Source organism: Oncorhynchus gorbuscha, linkage group LG07 (genome assembly GCF_021184085.1).
Source record: "Oncorhynchus gorbuscha isolate QuinsamMale2020 ecotype Even-year linkage group LG07, OgorEven_v1.0, whole genome shotgun sequence".
NCBI lineage: Eukaryota > Metazoa > Chordata > Actinopteri > Salmoniformes > Salmonidae > Oncorhynchus > Oncorhynchus gorbuscha.
Genome location: NC_060179.1, coordinates 24,211,967 through 24,231,586, shown reverse-complemented (window position 1 = coordinate 24,231,586; position 19,620 = coordinate 24,211,967). Strand labels below are relative to the sequence as shown.

The 19,620-nt window shown below is 41.9% G+C and overlaps 1 protein-coding gene across 3 annotated transcripts in view; it reads left to right on the top strand.

Moving 5' to 3' along the window:
• LOC124039678 (vesicular, overexpressed in cancer, prosurvival protein 1-like) overlaps window positions 1-19,620 on the top strand; it is a 103,050-nt gene that overhangs the window by 9,304 nt on the left and 74,126 nt on the right. Inside the window, exon 1 of one of the 3 annotated variants that reach the window (XM_046355898.1) lies at window positions 4,507-5,040. The exons of 1 other annotated variant lie outside the window; for it this stretch is intronic. In XM_046355898.1, the coding sequence (XP_046211854.1) occupies window positions 4,990-5,040 (51 nt within the window). In that variant the 5' untranslated portion in view covers window positions 4,507-4,989. Of the gene's footprint in view, window positions 1-4,506; window positions 5,041-18,970; window positions 19,079-19,620 lie in introns of those variants that run through there. One more of the 3 variants, XM_046355899.1, reaches the window with a different exon arrangement.

The window sequence follows — 19,620 nt, the reverse complement described above, 5'->3', positions numbered from 1 at the left end:
GTCATGTCAGGCCTTGCAGTCATGCGTGAACAGGGAGTACAGGAGGGGACTGAGCACGCACCCCTAAGAGGCCCCCCGTGTTGAGGATCAGTGGGGCGGGTGTGTTGTTACCTACCCTTACCACCTAGGGGGCGGCCTGTCAGGAAGTCCAGGATCCAGTTGCAGAGGTGTTTAGTCCCAGGGTTCTTAGCTTATTGAGCTTTGAGGGCACTATGGTGTTGAACGCTGAGCTGTAGTCAATGAATATCATTCTCACATAGGTGTTCCTTTTGTCCAGGTGGGAAAGGGCAGTGTTGAGGGCAATATAGATTGCATCATCTGGATTTGTTGGGGCAGTATGCAAATTGGAGTGGGTCTAGGGTTTCTGTGATGATTGTGTTGATGTGAGCCGTGCCAGCCTTTCAAAGCACTTCATGGCTACAGATGTAAGTGCTACGGGTCGGTAGTAATTTAGGTATGTAACCTAAATGTTGTATGTTGTTCTTGGGCACAGGGACTATGGTGGTCTGCTTGAAACATGTTGCTATTACAGACTCAGTCAGAGACAGGTTGAAAATGTTAGTGAAGACCCTTGCCAGTTGGTCAGTGCATACTAGGAGTACACGTCCTGGTAATCCATCTGGCACTGCGGCCTTGTGAATGTTGACCTGTTTTAAAGGTCTTACTCACATCAGCTACGGAGAGCGAGATAACATAATCGTCCGGAACAGCTGATGCTCTCATGCACATTTCAGTGTTACTTGACTAGAAGCGAGCAAGGAAGTAATTTAGCTCGTCTGGTAGGCCCGTGTCACTGGGCAGCTCGCAGCTGTGCTTCCCTTTGTAGTCTGTAATAGTTTGCAAGCCCTGCCACCATTTCTTTACCATTCGGCTATCAGATTTGCCACAAATGCTCCTTATAGGACACATCACTGCACCCTATACTCCTCTGTAAACTGGTCATCTCTGTTTACCCATCGCAAGACCCACTGTTTGATGCTTATTTATAAAAACCTCTTAGGCCTTACTCCCCCTATATGAGATATACAACACCCAGTTCTGCCAGTCACATTCTGTTAAAGGTCCCCAAAGCACACACATCCCTGGGTCGCTCCTCTTTTCAGTTCGCTGCAGCTAGCGACTGGAACGAGCTGCAACAAACACTCAAACTGGACAGTTTTCTCAATCTCTTCATTCAAAGACTCAATCATGGACATTCTTACTGACAGTTGAGGTTCCTACGTGTGATGTATTGTTGTCTCTACCTTCTTTCCCATTGTGCTGTTGTCTGTGCCAAATCATGTTTGTGCCATGTTTTGGGCTGCTACCATGTTGTGTTGCTACCATGCTATGTTGTTGTCTTTAGGTCTCTCTTTATGTAGTGTTGTGATGTGTGTTTTGTCCTATATTTACTGTAACGAGTGCGCTGAGAGTCAGGAAGTGAGTGTGTTAATAAATAAAAGAAACAATGAACACAAAACGCAAACAAACGCACTGACATGAAAACAGAGTCAATAGCACCTGAGGAAAGAACCAAGGGGAGTGACAGATATAGGGAAGATAATCAAGGAGGTGATGGAGTCCAGGTGATTGTCATGAGGTGCAGGTGCGCGAGACAATCGTGACAGATGTGCGGGATCATCAGCAGCCTGATGACCTAGAGGCCGGAGCGGGAGTATATGTGACATTTACATTGTATTTATCTGTAGCTCAGTTGGTAGAGCATGGTGCTTGTAACGCCAGGGTAGTGGGTTCGATCCCCGGGACCACCCATACGTAGAATGTATGCACACATGACTGTAAGTCGCTTTGGATAAAAGCGTCTGCTAAATGGCATTTATTATTATTATTATTATTATTTATTTTAATCCCAGACCCCGTTCCCTGCAGGAGGCCTTTTGGTAGGCCATCATTGTAAATAAGAATTTGTTCTTAACTGATTTGCCTAGTTAAATAAAGGTTAAATCAAATTTAAATAAATAAATAAACATCCGACGAGCGTCGGAGCCGGTGTAGTATGATTCTATCTTAGTCCTGTATTGACGCTTTGCCTGTTTGATGGTTCGTCGTAGGGCATAGAGTGATTTCTTATAAGCTTCCTTGAAAGCGGCTACTCTGTCCTTTAGCTCAGTGGAGACGTTGCCTGTAATCCATGGCTTCTGGTTGGGGTGTGTACATACGGTCCCTGTGGGGACGACATCATCGATGCACTTATTGATGAAGCCAATGACTGATGTGGTGTACTCCTCAGTGCCATCGGAAGAATCCCGGAACATATTCCAGTCTGTGCTAACAAAACAGTCCTGTAGCTTAGCATCTGCTTCATCTGACCACTTTTTTAATGACCGAGTCACTGGTGCTTCCTGCTTTAGTTTTTGCTTGTAAACAGGAATTGGGAGGATAGAATTATGGTCAGATATGCCTAATGGAGGGCGAGGGGAGAACTTTTACGCATATCTGTGTGTGGAGTAAAGGTGGTTGCACATTTAACATGCTGGTAGAAATGAGGTTAACTGAATGATGTTTCCCTTCATTAAAGTCCTCGGCTACTATGAGTGCCGCTGGCTGAGCGTTTTCCTGTTTGTTTATGGCCTTATACAGCTCATATTGAGTGCAGTCTTAGTGCCAGCATCGGTTTGGCGGTAAATTGACAGCTACGAAGAGTATAGATGAACTCTCTTGGTAAATAGTGTGGTCTACAGCTTATCATGAGATACTCTACCTCAGGTGAGCAAAACCTTGAGACTTCCTTAGATTTCTTGTACCAGCTGTTTTTTACAAATATAAATAGACCATCAACCCTTGTCTTACCAGAGGCCTCTGTTCTATCCTGAAAAAGCATAAAACCCTCCAGCTGTATGTTATTCATGTCGTCGTTCAGCCATAACTGTGAAATATAAGATATTCCAGATTTGAACATTTCTGTGATTTAAAACAGTCTAAACAAACATGATTCCCATGTTTATGTTGTAAACAGGACTATGTATTTAAATTTATATGCACAACACAGTGGCAGCCCATTAAAAAAAATTAAACGGTCTTTTGACAAATCAGATCAGCTCTTTTGGTATATATTGGGCAAATTATGACAATTAGGCTGCCTGTGTAAACACAGCCATAAAGAAATGATGAAGTGTTCTGTATAATGATATGGATTTTAAAGTCTTATGTATTTGTATATGTTTCACGCTCCTGATAAGATCAGTCGAAGAGAACATTTTTAGGACAAGGCTATCCCATCCAATCACACATTACTAATAATTGAAGGTTTCTTCCTTGTACTAGTTAGGCTACCTCAGACATCATTCGAATTACAAGGCATTGTCAAGCCGACAAAGTGGTTGAAGGCAAGATGGAGTCCTTTCATCACAGCCAATGATCCTCAGTCATTACAAAGACAGGCCAATTAAACCCGAGGTGTGTTGTGAAACAGCATCATTGCCACTCTTTTTCTTTTGTTTTAGTTGAACACTGCTTCCATGACAACGGACATTGGTGAATACACCAGGGGAGAAAAAAAAACTTCTGCTTTCACCTGTCTTTTTTTCTCTCTTTTGAAAACTATTTTTACTTTCAGGTTGCTAGACTGTGCCTGTATGTGAGAGACAAGAAATAAGTATTTTGTTCTTATTCTGCAACCGTAGAACAGAACAGAAGAATGGTCCCTTTTATATAAAGTGCCACTAAAACTATAAGTAGGTAGGCTACAGTGTACCCATTGTAAGTAGTCTACTTGCAACTGTTCAACTACTAGCAAAATAATCTCTGGAAAATGAAATGACCATGTAAATCTAGATGGAGGGGAGTTAAAACAAGTGTTTGTACACCCAATTCATCAGGGCATGGTCTCTACAAGGTGTCAAGCGTTCCACAGGGATGCTGGCCCATGATGACTCCAATGCTTCCCACAGTTGTGTCAAGTTGTCTGTATGTCATTTGGGTGGTGGACCATTCTTGATACACACGGGAAACTGTTGAGCATGGAAAAACTCAGCAGCATTGCAGTTCTTGACACAAACCGGTGCGCCTTGCACCTACTACCATATCCTGTTCAAAGGCACTTCAATGTTTTGTTGTGCCCATTCACCCTATGAATGGCACACATACACAGTCCATGTCTCAAGGCTTAAAAATCCTTCTTTAACCTGTCTCCATCCCTTAAAGTGGATTTAAGTGGCATATATAAGGGATCATAGCTTTCATCTGGATTCACCTGGTCAGTCTATGTCATGGAAAGAGCCATTGTTGTTAATGTTTTGTATACTCAGTGTGTATTCATCATAATAATCACATAGGATCGTAAAGACAAGCACTCTGGTCACTTTGGATTGGATTCTTGTGTGGTTTTTACTGCATTAGTCATTTTGGGACGATGTATGATACAGTGCTGTGCCCCCCTCCCTCCTCCTCCAACCAGTCCTGGTTGCATTGTAAACCTAAAATAGACTGTAGGATCTCTCCACTATACTAGGCTACTGCACTTCCAAGAGATGTCAGATAATCTGATTATTCATATTAGTTACCATATTGTATATATCAAATTTTAGGACTAGGCAACAGTAGATATCGTATTTAATTAGTATTCTAATTTCCCAACAGGCAACCTTTTGATTCACCTTAAATGAGTCACCTTAGCAGAATCTTCGGGCAGTTTAATCAGCGAAAAGGGATTAGTTGTTCCTACCGCTAGTATTATCATTTTTTGGGGGTAGTTTTGCTTCAAAAGAAGCACTTCTCATGCATTTTCTTTGAGGTTATCTAGTCGCGGAAACAATGCCACTGACCTAACAGGGACTCAAGCCTACATTGGGCTGTCACTGCTCCCTAATCCTATCCCGCATTGACAGCGGGGCTACTCGAAGGCTTGTAGGTCGAATGCTTTGCTTTGTGTGATACGGGAAGCTGCTCAACGTTTTGTAGCTCTATATGAAATCGACATTGTGATAAGGACTTTTTTTCTTCTTCCATCTTTCCTTTCAAAAAGCGGAGTTTATAATTCGGCAAGTAGTGATGAAGAATCTACTCCCTTGGATAGTCCTGACGTTTTGGATATTTTTAGAGGTGAGCAGTCCTTTAGTTGGTAATAGAAAAGCCGATGTTGTCAAACGGGCGTTTTTATGGGATAACGCTCTACATTTGGCTAAAATTATTATTTTAATGGTCATTTATATAATTTTTGGTGAATATGGTGTTTTTTTTGCCCCCCCTTCCTCAGATGACATGCACTGTAGGCTACAGTATAATTTGGATATCCTTTGTCTTTTTGTCCAACGTCCCAAAAAGTGTAAAATCGTGGATAAGAAATACATGATTGCCACTGAAAAGCTACTACTTGTTTGATTCTAGCCTAGGCTGCAATTACTAGGCTTTGCTTGCTCATGAAGAAGAACCAGAAGTGGTCTGCTTAACTAGTAATACTGAAATATTTGGGTGCATGGTTGGAAAGGCAGATCAGATGATTTTCTTGGGCATATGCAATAGCTGTCCAGAGAAGTCAACAGTGTAACAGATTTAATCGTACTTTGTAACTCTTGCATTGTTTGTTTTTTTAAATGACAGGACTGTCCAGCCAGCGATCCCAGTTGATTGGTGTTTATTCTTACGAGGCAGTTAACCCACTGTTCCTAGGCCGTCATTGAAAATAAGAATTTGTTCTTAACTGACTTGCCTAGTAAAATAAAGGTCAAAAAAGAAAAAAAAACTAGGTAGCACATTAGATGTGCAGGACAATCGTATGTTGATGTCTGTAGAGTCGTGATTCATCGCTTGCATGTCAATGTCAGACTGGGTACTTTGTAATGAAAGACAAAAATAGTACAAAATATAATAAATGCAGGTAGGTACCTGACGATAGACAAAAAGGAAACGCAATACATGTGCAGGACAACAGTATGTTGATTGCTGTAGATTCGTGATTTGTCTGTTAGCATGGAAATAGCTCCCTGCTAATTCAGTTAATGCGACCATTACAATTGGAGCATGCTAGCCAACTCACTCTTACAGCAATAACATAGAAAAGCACATCCTAGGATGCCCCAATACCTCAGGTACCATCCACATGTGACCGACCGGCTCGATTCGGTCTTATTTATCAACATTTTAAATTGTGTTTTTTCTTACATTGGATAAAAGTAGAGATTTAGAGCTAGAAAATATACTACAGTTGAGGAACAATGGGAAAGTAATTCTGCTTTGAAAGTTAATAGACTTGTAACTCCACTTTTGAGAAAATGGCCCCCCTGTTTTGGGCCACCCTCCTTGTCTACACCCATTCAGCATCGTTCACACCCTCTTAAGCCTTAGGCCCACCCATCTCTTTAAGGATTCACATGTGAGGCCATGTGCTAAACAGAGAGAGTATGGTAGTGTACTAAACAACCGAAGATTTCAAGACTAAAGACTGGTTTATTTGCAGTGTAGCAGTGACATTATGACATTCAACCTGCCCAGGGACTGCGGTTGAAAATTAGCCGGCTGGCTAAAACCGGCACTTTTACTGAAACGTTGATTAATGTGCACTGTCCCTGTAAAAATAAACTAAACTAAACCATTGTCGTCCGACATCAAGCTTGTCGTTGTCGTTATGAAAAAGTATTAACACACAAATGATAGGCTGCATGGCATCGACAGCCTGGTAGTCCAAAATAGCACAAATGGTGTATGTTAACATCACTAAACCCATCTGTTTAAAAATGAATTTAGTAAATGTCAATCTAGCAAACCAGGCAACTAAAAGTAACTTTGTAAACAATGTTTTGGTTTGTTTCTAGCTTGTTAGCAAGCTAGCTAATGTTAAGTTAGCTGGCTAGCTAGTTCAAATAATAACCATATCATATAGCTGAAAACGTCTTTAATTTGTATTCTTTATTACAGAAAATAAGTGAAATGTTTACTTGCGTAGTGGAGTCTTTTGTTTAGACATGTAGCTAGCTAAACAATGAATCATAATCCCAACTCATAACGTTACTACCATGTATGAATTTGCTGGTAGCTAAAGCTAGCCAACTAGCAATGCAAGTGGAACTTAAATACGAATAATATTACTACACAGATCATGCACTTAAAACTACATTGGAAGCAGTTTATGGTAGAGAAATTAACATTACTTTCTCTAGCAACAGCTCTGGTGGACATTTGTGTAGTCACCATGCCAGTTTCACACTCCCTCAAAACATGAGACATCTGTGACATTTGTGTTGAAGGACACAACTTCCCATTTTAGTGGCCTTTTATTGTCTGTAGCACAAGGTGCACCGGTGTAATGATTATGCTGTTTAATCATGATATGCCACACATCTCAGGTGGATGGATTATCTTGGCAAAAGAGAAATGCTCACTAACGGGGATGTAAACAAATGTGTGCACAACATTTGAGAGGAATACGTTTTTTGTACATATCAAACATTTTGGGGATTTATTTCATCTCATGAAATATGGGACCAACACACGTTGCGTTTTATATTTTTGTTCAGTGTAAATTCAACCAACCAATAGGAATACATAAACCATCCTTCTGCAGTGTCAAGTGGAAACTAAACCAACCCTGTTATACATAGCCACCTTTTGACAGCGAGAGAGACTGGTTATAATGTAACGTGTCATGTCCTCATCCGGCCAAGGGCCAGCTCGCTGGCAGCGGAAGGCTCTCCAGCAGTTATGTGACCACAAGCTTCTTTGGAGATGGAGGTTTAATGTATGGTTCTGTGGAGATGGAGGTTTAATGTATGGATTGCGGTTCAGTGACCCTGTGAGTACAGAGTCTGCCTCGCCATGCTGGGAGGCCAGGATTCACCGTTCACCCGGGGTGCAGCTTGCCAACGATTGCATTAACCTCCCTTTCTCTCTCCTCTCTTCTCGCTTTCTCTCTTCCATTTGTGCTTAGCTGGCAGCTCTGTAACTGGGAGAGGGATGGATAAGAGCTGTAGTATAGATAGACTGCCTATGGGCTCCTCTTTGTGTAAGATGCTGTTATGTTTATGTTTTGTGAACTTTTGTTAATGCACTGCATTAACTCAGCTTCTATCTCCAGGACATTCGACTGTTAAACAGTCACCAATAGCCGGCCTCCTCCCAGTACCCTGGCCTGAACCTTAGTCATTGTTACTAGCTGGCTACCACCAGGTTCTTGGGGACCTTCAATCCTGTAGAAATGTTTTGGTACCCTTCCCCAGATCTGTGCCTTGACACAATCCTGTCGCGGAGTTCTATTGACAATTTCTTCAACCTCATGGCTTGGTTTTTGCTCTGACAAGCACTGTCAACTGTCAACCTTATATAGACAGGTGTGTGCCTATCCAAAACATGTCCAAACAATTGAATTCACAATAGGTGGACTCATTCAAGTTGTAGAAACATCTCAAGGATGATTGTCGGAAACAGGATGCTCAATTTCGAGTCTCATAGCAAAGGGTCTGAATACTTATGTAAATACGATTTTAAATATGGGGTAATCCATTTTAGAATAAGGCTGTAACATAACAAAATGTTGAAAAAAGGAAGGGGTCTGAATACTTAACGAATGCACTGTATATACTGTATTCTGGTTATGGCTCATCCTATGTAACTACTGCTGTACATACCTTTTCCTATTCATATGCTGTCTATACATACCATTATTAATTTATTGTTTGTTTGTTCTGGACTCTAATGTTGCTTTTTCTGATATTATTTGTTTTAAACTTTTTGGATGATGTGTGTATTACTGCATTGTTGGAGCTAGAAACAAGCATTTCGCTGCACCTACGATAACATCTGTGTATGCGACCAATGAACATTGATTTGAGCTGAAATCGAGTGTACATGTCTCGATGTATAAGATTTGGTAGCCTAGCAGTTAGCGCGTAGGGCCAGGTTGCTGGCTCCAATGCCTGAGCTGCCAAGGTGAAAAATGTGTCACTGTGCCCTTGAGCAAAGTACTTCACCCTAATTTGCTCCAGGGGCACCATACTACTATGGCTGACCCTGTAACACAACACTGTTGTATGTGACAAAATTATATTTCTGTCCTCCATCCGTTTGACCTTTTTAGGCCACCATACTCCCTATATGTGTTAGACAGGCATTGCTCTGTGCAGTCACCCATTTAATGAGAAGTTCGTTTCGAGGCTTAGTGGATGCGGCCTGTCTGAGCAAAATTATTTTGTCATTATATTTAGCATGCCTTTAAAGGGCGAGTGCACTTCCTGATTTTGGCCTTGTTTTTCATTCATCCTCATTAAGAAGTGCTATCGGACATGACTGAAGGCAAACAAGAGTTGTCTTGGGTGTGGTTTGATGTGGGTGTTTCTTGGGTGTGCATTTTGCCATTCAATCACAAAAAAGGCAGTAGTGCAATAATTTGACAGCAAGATGCCCAAGCACACGCAATATTTGAATAAAACAATCATTTCTCAATCCTTGCATTTGTATACGATCAGAGTCTCTTAAACGTAGAAATTAAAATCACTTAGAGCTAATTTCCTGGTGTTTTTACAGTCTTTTAGGTAAAAGGGGCCACCAGTTGGGGAATCCTGCAATATGGAGAGGACGATTCGCCATCTTAAGATGGTCACCTAATTCAGTTCTTTGTGTATGCTAAAGCCTGACCTTGTGTTTAGCAAAGCTGACAGCAGCTAGCGAGCATAGCTTGGAGATATCAGCTGTCTAGCTGATATTTCTCTGTTAAATCAGTTATGGCAAGAGCCAGTGGCTGGAATATGTTTTTATAAGACACTACTATAGTTCTACAACATCTTGCTATGAAAGAAGCATGCAACTTCATTTCAACGTTTCATCACATTATGTAAATGCAGGTTATCATTGAAATGTTGTCAACCGTGAGTTGAATGCCAAGTCTGGAGATCGCTGTACTACAACACACTATTCTAGAACTGTCTATTTTTGTCTCTCCTGATGTCCACTATTAGATCTTTCCCAGGGGACAAATCCCATAACGACTAGCTAATATTCCTACAAAAGGTGTAGACTACATGTGGACAGTGCCCAGACATTGTCCAGCTTGAGTGTACATATTTATCCACAAAATCAATGTGTGTTTGTTACAAAGACAACATTTTATGCTGTAAATATCATATTGATATGCTTATGAAGAAAGTATGTCAACACTTATTTTATTGAAGCCTTTATTTTCAGGGAGTTATCCTGAGACCAAGGTCTCTTTTGAAATATAATTGATATTGAAATATAAATACAAATATAAATACATTGAAATATAAATACAAAATGCAAGCAGAAAGAAACTGTCATAAAAAACAAACACATCAGTCATAAGATCCTCAATCATTTGACATTTTAGCAGACACTCTTATCCAGAGTGACTTACAGGAGCAATTAGGGTTAACCAAGGGCACATCGAGATTTTTCACCCAGTCAACTCAGGGATACAAACCAGCGACCTTCCGGTTACTGGCCCAACGCTCTTAAACACTAGGCTAATTGCCACCCTCAATCAACTTGCTGAATTGCCCTACAAGGTACCAAAACATCCAATTTTAAGAACATTTAGAATATTGTTCTACAAATATGACGCAAGGCAAATCGGCTTTAGGTTAACTCGGAGACCAAAAGGAATTTGGAAAAAGGCCATCCCTGAGACCGGGTGTGGCAACTCAAAGGCTAAAGTTTTATGTAATGATGTTCAGTACAGTGGGTGTTAGTATAAAGGGCTTTATACATGAAAACATAGCAACGTATCAACCTAAATGACATCAGAGGGCCAACCAACTTTCTGGTAGAGAATGCAGTGATGAATACTAAATCTGTCGCCCATTACACAAAAGGGAAGGGCACTATTATAAACTGCATCATACGACTTTAATGAAGTGGCATTTGCTTTCAAATGGATGTCGCCATAGTCTAGGACTGACAGGAACGTTGACTGAATAATCTGCTTTCTACTATTTAGCCAGAGGCATTACCTATTTCTATAGAAGGCCATTTTGATTCTCCGCTTAACTCCTCAATATGCTTTTTTATAAAGACCACTTGTCTTCTTTCCAGGTGTCCAGATATTTGTAAGCAGAGATGCGATCAATAGGGACCCCATCCAAAGTACATAGGTTTAAATCATCAGTTATTTTTATGCGCTTTAGAGAACAACATGTACTTAATTTTACCTGCATCCAATACTAATTTCAGGTCAAAGTTTTTCTGTAGTACAATGAAGGCAGACTGTAGTTCAGCTCGAACCTAGTCAACCGTGAGGGCAATAACATACAACAGTATCATCGGCATACAAGGACAGGTAACATTTTTGGACCGAAGTCAATATTGTTCATGTGAAAAGTACAGGACCCAGAATTGATCCCTGCAGGACAGTTTTCGTTATGTCCAGAAAATTATATTTAACACCATCAGTAGATACACATTCAGTTGTATCTAAAGTTATTTTTAATCCAGTTACATGCAGCCTGGCCTAGGCCAATTTGAGGAAAGCCTCTGCATTAGCAGTGAGTGATCAACAGCATCGAAGGCCTTTCACGGGTCAATGTTGCCTTTTTATCCATACAGTTCACCGTAGAGTCAGGGTTCACCGTAGAGTCAGCTAGAGGCTGGCAGAGAGAAGAGAAATCAAATAACTGACCAGGCTCAATTAAACCAAATAAAAAAACCTGCTGAGATAAAATTATGCTTTAGACCATCACTTATCCCCTCTTCCCAGTTTAGAGGACTTAGACGGAAGTTGCTTAGGCAGGGAAGATACATTTGTACACTTCACTGCATTAACTGTTTTCCAAAATGTTGAAGGATCACCAGCAGAGAGGAAAAAAAGTAGCTTACCTAGCAAATATAGACAAGTGGTGTGTAGAGTACAACTCCAGCTGTCTCCAGTGGCTAATGACTTTCTTTCCATCTATAGTGAACAAAAATATAAACGCAACATCAGGAGGCTGGTGGGAGGAGCTATAGGAGGACAGGCTCATTGTATTGGCTGGAATGCAATTTATGAAACGGAGCCAAACATGGTTTCCATGTGTTTAACAATTCCAGCCAATACTACGAGCCCATCCTCATCCCATGTTTTGTGAGCTGAAATAACACTTCCCAGAAAAAAATGTATTTCTCTCCAATTTGTACACCTCCCTGTTAGTGAACATGTCACCCTTGCCAAGTGAATCCATCCATGACAGGTGGGGCATATCAACTGCAGGAATTTCTGTACCATAAGCCGCCTCCATCATTATAGAGAATTTGGCAGTATGTCCAACCGGCCTGACAACCACAAAATTAAATAGCCTACAAAATTATATAGCCTAATTGTCTTACTCCTGTCTACAGAAATAAATAAAACCATTCAAAATAGGCTACGACACCAGAAAGCATGATTTGGCCACAGAGGATCATTGGCTTAAAAAAAACAGTTGTTTTTCACGACTGTTTTAGCCTACAGTTGGAAGGGTCCGCAATTTGGGCAGCACACGCTGCAAATACCAAATGGATAATTGTTTAGTTTTAACTGTCAGTGAAAAGCAGAGAGAACCAGCTAGGCATATAATATTTTAAAATACAAATTGTGGAAAACAAATGGCTATTGCTGTAAAGAGATGTGAATGAAAAGACTCCAATCTGTCTTGATCAAAATTCTTAACTTAATTGAGCGAACAGTAGCCTATATTATTAGCACCAGTGGAGAACAAAGGCCATATCCCCGGTGAGTGTGCATATTCACTGACTTCTTCCTTGGGTCAGTGCCACAATATGATGTCCAGGTTAGATGGGCGTCATATTATAAACTCAGCAAAAAAAGAAACGTCCTCTCGCTGTCAACTGCGTTTATTTTCAGCAAACTTAACATGTGTAAATATTTGTATGAACATAAGATTCAACAACTGAGATGAACTGAACAAGTTCCATAGACATGTGACTAACAGAAATGGAATAATGTGTCCTTGAACAAAGGGGGGGGGTTCAAAATCAAAAGTAAGAGTCAGTATCTGGTGTGGCCACCAGCTGCATTAAGTACTGCAGTGCATCTCATGGACTGCACCAGATTTGCCAGTTCTTGCTGTGGGATGTTACCCTGTTCTTTAACCAAGGCACCTGCAAGTTCACAGACATTTCTGCGGGGAATGGCCCTAGCCAACAAGTCCCAGACCTGCTCAATGGTATTGAGATCTGGGCTCTTCGCTGGCCATGGCAGAACACTGACATTCTTGTCTTGCAGGAAATCAGGCACAGAACAAGCAGTATGGCTGGTGGCATTGTTACGCTGGAGCGTCATGTCAGAATGAGCCTGCAGGAAGGGTACTATATGAGGGAGGAGGCAGTCTTCCCTGTAACGCACAGCATAGAGATTGCCTGCAATGACAACAAGCATCGTCCAATGATGCTGTGACACACCGCTCCAGACCATGACTGACCCACCCCCTCCAAATCGATCCCGCTCCAGAGTACAGGCCTCGGTGTAACGCTCATTCCTTTGACGAAAAACGTGAATCCGACCATCACCCCTTTTGAGTCAAAACCGCGACTCGTCAGTGAAGAGCACTTTTTGCCGGTCCAGTGACGATGGGCTTATGCCAATAGGTGACGTTGTTACCCGTGATGTGTGGTGAGGACCTTCCTTACAACAGGCCTACAAGCCCTCAGTCCAGCCTCTCAGCCTATTGTAGACAGTCAGAGCACTGATGGAGGGATCTTTCTTTCCTGGTGTAACTCGTGCAGTTGTTGTTGCCATCATGTACCTGTCCCGCAGGTGTGATGTTCGGATGTACCGATCCTGTGCAGGTGTTGTTACACGTGGTCTGCCACTGAGGTCGATCTGCTGTCCGTCCTGTCTCCCTGTAGCGCTGTCTAAAGCATCTCACAGTATGGACTGCAATTTATTTCCCTGGCCACATCTGCAGTCCTCATGCCGCCTTGCCTAAGGCATGTTCACGCAGGGACCATGGGCCTCTTTCATTTGGTGTTTTTCAGAGATGGGACACAAAAGAGGCCTTTTCTAAGTTTTCATAACTGTGACCTTAATTGCCTACCGTCTGTAAGCTGTTAGTGTCTTAACGACCGTTCCACAGGTGCATGTTCATTAATCGTTTATGGTTCATTGACTAAGCCATATCTTGGGTATCTCTGTCACGGCCGTTGCTGGAAGAAGACCAAGGTGCCACGTGGTAAGCGTACATTTTCCTTTTTATTTCAAAATGTCGCCAACAAAACAACAACCAAAAATGTGAAGCTTACAGGGCATTAGTGCCACAAACAAAGTTAACGACCCACAACGAAAGGAGTGAAAAAGGGCTACCTAAGTATGTTTCCCAATCAGAGACAACGATAGACAGCTGTCCCTGATTGAGAACCATACCCGGCCAAAACATAGAAACAGAATCATAGAAAACAAAACATAGAATACCCACCCCAAATCACACCCTGACCAAACCAAATAGAGACGTAATGCTCTCTAACGTCAGGGCATGACAATCTCATACCGGTAAGAAAGGAAACCTACTTTCACCCCTGCTCCAAAGTAATATGAAAAGAGTTGCAATTGCTGAACTTGTGTAGATATTCTAAACAGTTTTTTGATAACTTCCAAGTGTAACAGTTCCATGTAGAATAAACAATCCTTCACATAATACTGTAGAAGCGGTGTTCTTCTATTATAACATCGACAGCACCATTTGAATTAAATAACAAAAGACGATAAAAAGTGTCGTGTATAATTTTTCGGCTGAGTGCAAGGTCTCTCCCTATTCAGACATCAGTATCAACCGGTCTTTCAGTCAGAGGACTCCATTTCAAAAGCATCTATTTTGCCCATCATATAAAAATGAGAGTTGATGAATGACGTGTAATGAAAGGGTGATATTGCTTAACACTTCTGATGTACTGTGTTATTAATAAAAACCTTTTGTCCCTTCGGAGGTGTTTGCCAATGTGTGATGGGAGTGTAGAGCAGATCCAGGCCCGTCTCGTCACTGATATTGGTCATGAAGGAGCCTGACTTTGGCTCCTATATCACGGAGGGGCATAAAGGGGAAAGACCGACACCATTCAGTCAAGGAAGCCATCAGTAAATACACAGTGGAACATGGCCAATCATAGATGCTAATTCACAAGGGACACGTGCCAGCATGGCACTGACTGGTTGGCATTACTCACTCGGGCCCAAAAGTAGTCCATTGGCACAGTGGAAGGGGGCATCTCCTTACAACAGACATGATGCACATATATGCACAGCACTGATTACATTATCAATGGTGGTAAGGTGAATTCCAGGAGCGATAGTATTTTGACTAGATCAACTGTGACCAACCTGATTCAAGTGTCCTCCATTACTCTGAAGCGGGACTGGTGTCTGGCCACTGCTTCAGTCTTCTGGAACAGCTCTTGATATGGTAGGGGGTACCCACGATGCTGTTGAACAACACATCCACCAGGTTTTGTACGTAGCCTGTGAATGAAATATCATCACTCAATAAACATATAGCGAGGGGAAAATATCTTTCTCTAGTTTGAAAGTAATTGATATGCTAATAGAGGGGCTAACTACAGAATAGATTCAGGCAGGTGATGATACGTTACTATGCAACCAGCTTTGTTCGTTGCTGAATGCTTGCTGATACGTTTTGATATTTGCTGCCAGAGCTATGGCTATATTTGTAGTAGGCAAGTACCAGTCTTCATTTTTTACTTTAGAAATTTTGACACTGGAATTAATGTTTCTGACTCATATTGATGCCACAGGCTGTTCTTTAAAAGCAGAGAATTTGGTTCAGTTGAATTTTAACCTGCGTATGATCAACAATGTATCTGTCTGTTTTCATTCAATATCCAATCAATGATCTTAAATTACACTGATGCGCTTGCTGAATTGCAAAATTCGATTGCCTTTATTTTTGCATAGTGATGTTTGAGAACCTCCTTTTTGAAAGTTTTAGTATTGCAAGGGTAAGTGCACCCAATGACATGATTTTGGACTCGTGGTGCTTACTTGCAGTTTTTGTTGTATCAGACTGTGTATTAACAATGTATTAGGGAAATGACTGACTTTCTGCGATCAAACATCCACCGCCTCTGGTTCTCTGTCACACTCAAACACCGACACAGGTGTGGATATTTCAAAGGATTTTAAATGTAACACAAGTCTCATTATTTTCTTGCATGCTGTTATTCACCATTCAGCTTCAAGAATCCCCTTGAATTTAAAACACTGGAATAAAAAAAGTCTGTCAAACCATACTCCTTCATTTTCCCCTGTCCTGTTGAACTTCAAACATGAACGTTTGTCCAGCCCTTTTCTGCTTTACTTTACTTAGTCTTTTAAGTGGGGCTTTACATCTGGCTCCTCAGTAGTTTGTCTTAGGCCTAAACACAGAGAGGCTTCCGGCTAAACGCGGTGACGTGGTGGGATAGCCGAGCTAATCTGAGGAGAAAGTATTTTGAGGGATTAGCGTCAGCTCCCGGCACACCCGCCACGCTGGATAGCCGCTGTGCAATGATCCTTTCTGGGGTTGTTTGTGTTCACTAATGGAATCGACATCCCTGTGGTTTGACATTATCGAGCCACTTGTGCAAGGGAGGGAGGTGGTGGGGTCAGGGGGGGGGGGCATTGGACTGGAAGCGTGTTTCATCTGTTTCCTTTCTCATATCAAATGAGCTAAACATGTTAATGTGTGGTTTTCCTCTAATGAGAATTGTCCTCTGTGGCAGTTATACTTCCTCAAACAGTGCTGCAGTAAAATGAGCAATTCAACATTATTTTAAGAGGCTAATGTAACTATACATATTCTGTTTTTCAACTAAACATGTGCAAAAACTGGGAAAATGGTATTCGGAACAATGCAAGGTCATGCATGGCTACATTTTAAAATGTGTCTTATCACAAGCTAAACACCACTACTATGTTAGGCTCACTGTGAGCCACACGGTATAGAATCAGGTTGACCATTATAATCTAATAGATTAAGTAGAAGCCTTACCATTAGGGATACACCTTCATTGTCTGCTTTATAACCCAGCTACAGAAACACGACATGAGTAATGAATACACACAGGTCGGATTAATGCAGGAGTTTAATATCATCTAGTAATCCAATATCATTTCGATCTAAATTGCCTTTTGTGATACACTGTGGAGGATTTCCCCACTGTTACCTTACATAAAACCAGCCAACATGGGGGGGTGCTGTCTGGTGGCCTGCGTAAACTGTGGGTGAATAAAATCTCTGGAGTATTCTGTCACGTTAAATGGTTTAAAATGTCTGAGGCTGATTTGTAAAGAGGTTGTTAAAAAAACAACATGTCCTTCCAATGTCCTGCCTATCTGGGACAAATCTGAGCAGGACGCCACAGTTTGCGGTTGCATAGTGGTCACTCATTCAGTTGTCCCTTCAACTGTCGCTCTGCTGGTCTGAGAATACATTTGTAAACTCCCTTGTTTTAATGAAGCTTGTCAGTGGGGTGGGAGACTAGTTTGTTCTGGTTTGCTCTGAGGCTGGCCTGGATATCTGGAGTCTGTCAATTCCTGATACTACAATACATGGCTGTGGACCCTGCTGTTGGCAGTGTCAATGTGGGTGAGTTGGTCCCACAAACAGACAGGCTGGGTGGTTGTCTCAACCATGGCGTCCCTCTTCCTGCCAGGGATTCCCTGCCAGGGCGTCCCCATATTGTCCATCCCAACAGCCAACACATTGACAAATGCTCCATTGTATGGCCCTAATCTGTATGACCCAAACTCCCTTGTGACTGTCCCCCTTCTCTGGTCGCAAGAGCCAGGAAACATACTAAGGTTATGTTTAGGGGTTGAACCCCTATCCATTGTGCCCTCAGTGGGCACGCATTGTGTGAACCCTCCCCCAACCCTTCCCTTTTTTGGGCCCATGGCACAAACCAGAAAAGGGATTCCTGGGGAGAAAATATCACCCCAACCTGCCCCTCATGGCTGGTGCGCTACTGGCGTGGTGCGGCAGAAAAGGTCTCCACTGATGGGAACTGTTAATTACGTGCCCATGACCTTTCCCCAACCCGTCGGTCGGCGCCCCTTTTCACTTCTCTAATGAAGCTGCTGTGGAAGTGGGTTTTTGTTTCAACCACTTCTCAGAAGACAGACCAGGCTTCATTGTCTTGTTTACTTCATCTCTCACCTCAATGAGCTTTGTCTGTGGATGAATCTCAATAGTCTGAACTACAGAATCTCAATAGTCTGAACTAAAGTGGAGCCTCATCTTTTTCCAGGACTGGGCAGGTGAGAGCAGTAGGGCATGGGTGCCAATTCTGTGCAAGCCGCATTAGACTATTGAGATGCAGCCCAGGTATACCCACATGATACCCATTTTTATAGGCTTTTATATGAATTATATTACTATACAGTGGATGGGGGCTTACTCAAAGTTACACGGAAGAGCAAATAAGGGGCATCCATTTGTTTTATTTAGACAACACACAGAGCTTGCCAAATCTGTGAAAATCGAGGAGAATTACGAAAAGGCAGAGTGAACAGCTTTGCAACATGTCCTTGACAAGGTGGTATCATATAAATGACTCTGACGACACATAATTATTCAAATCAAAGACTCCCTTTTCAAGGACACAGCTGCAAACCTTTCCTGAGGCTTCGGCGAAGGACGGCATTGTGTGTTGCACAAAGCCACGGCTGTCTAGGAAAGAACCCGTATGTATGATTCAAAACAGCAAGACTATTTGCATGTGTTAACATACAGGAATAAAATGTGTTCATTTGCTCATGGGCAAACAGATAATCTTGACACTGAAAAGCATCCCAGTTACAGTACTGCATGAATAACCAACATGTTTTCATATGTGAGCAGAGCTGTTTCATTTATCTTTAGAAGCTTCAGTGTCTCATTTTTTAATGAAAAGCATTACTTGCACATAAAGCATTTGAGGCTACGCCTGGCCGTGTGCATAACAGACTCACAGTTTAGTCTAGGACATATTCCATTCTCGCTCTCTCTCCTTTCCATCATCTTTTTTTCTTAGATGGGCTTCGGTCTGCATTTTGATAGAGGGCAGTTGACGGCAGCTGCGTAGTGTAGCCGGAAGGCGTATTGATTATTAAATGACAGTCCTGCCCAGATGAACGAAACCCGGCGTAATGGGATGCAGGCAGACAGCCCGCTGCTCTGAAATGGGTTTGTTGGTATGCTCTTTATCGTAAGACCGTCTCGAATTCTTATCCAATTAGACAGAGAACATCATATCTTAAATGGTGAAGCCCAGAGCATATGCTGATTCGTCTAGCACTAGGTTGACAGAGAATGGAGGTTATTGAAAGCATGGATGAAGCCTGAAATAACTGCAGATTTAGTTTAGAAGGAAGGCCTTATATAGTGTCTCCAATAGGCATGGGCGGTATCCAGACTTTCATATTGTCTTACCGTCCTTCTCTGATCCAGGAAATGTACGGTATTACAAGCATTAGCACACTAAAAACGCAAGAAATGCTAACGGAATTAGCACAAACTAATAGCGAAATCACAGACGCTGTTGGACAAATGTTAACAGCTCATCAAGTTATACAAGTATAGCTAGACGCCACCGAAAGTCATTTTCAGTGAGTGAGGACATTTACAAGCAAGATAACTATTCATCACAACTTTATTCCTTTATTTGGTTTTCTGAAGGAAGAGCAGCATGTGTACATGGAGGGGGAAAAAACGCTAGTTGGAAGCGCAGGGGAAT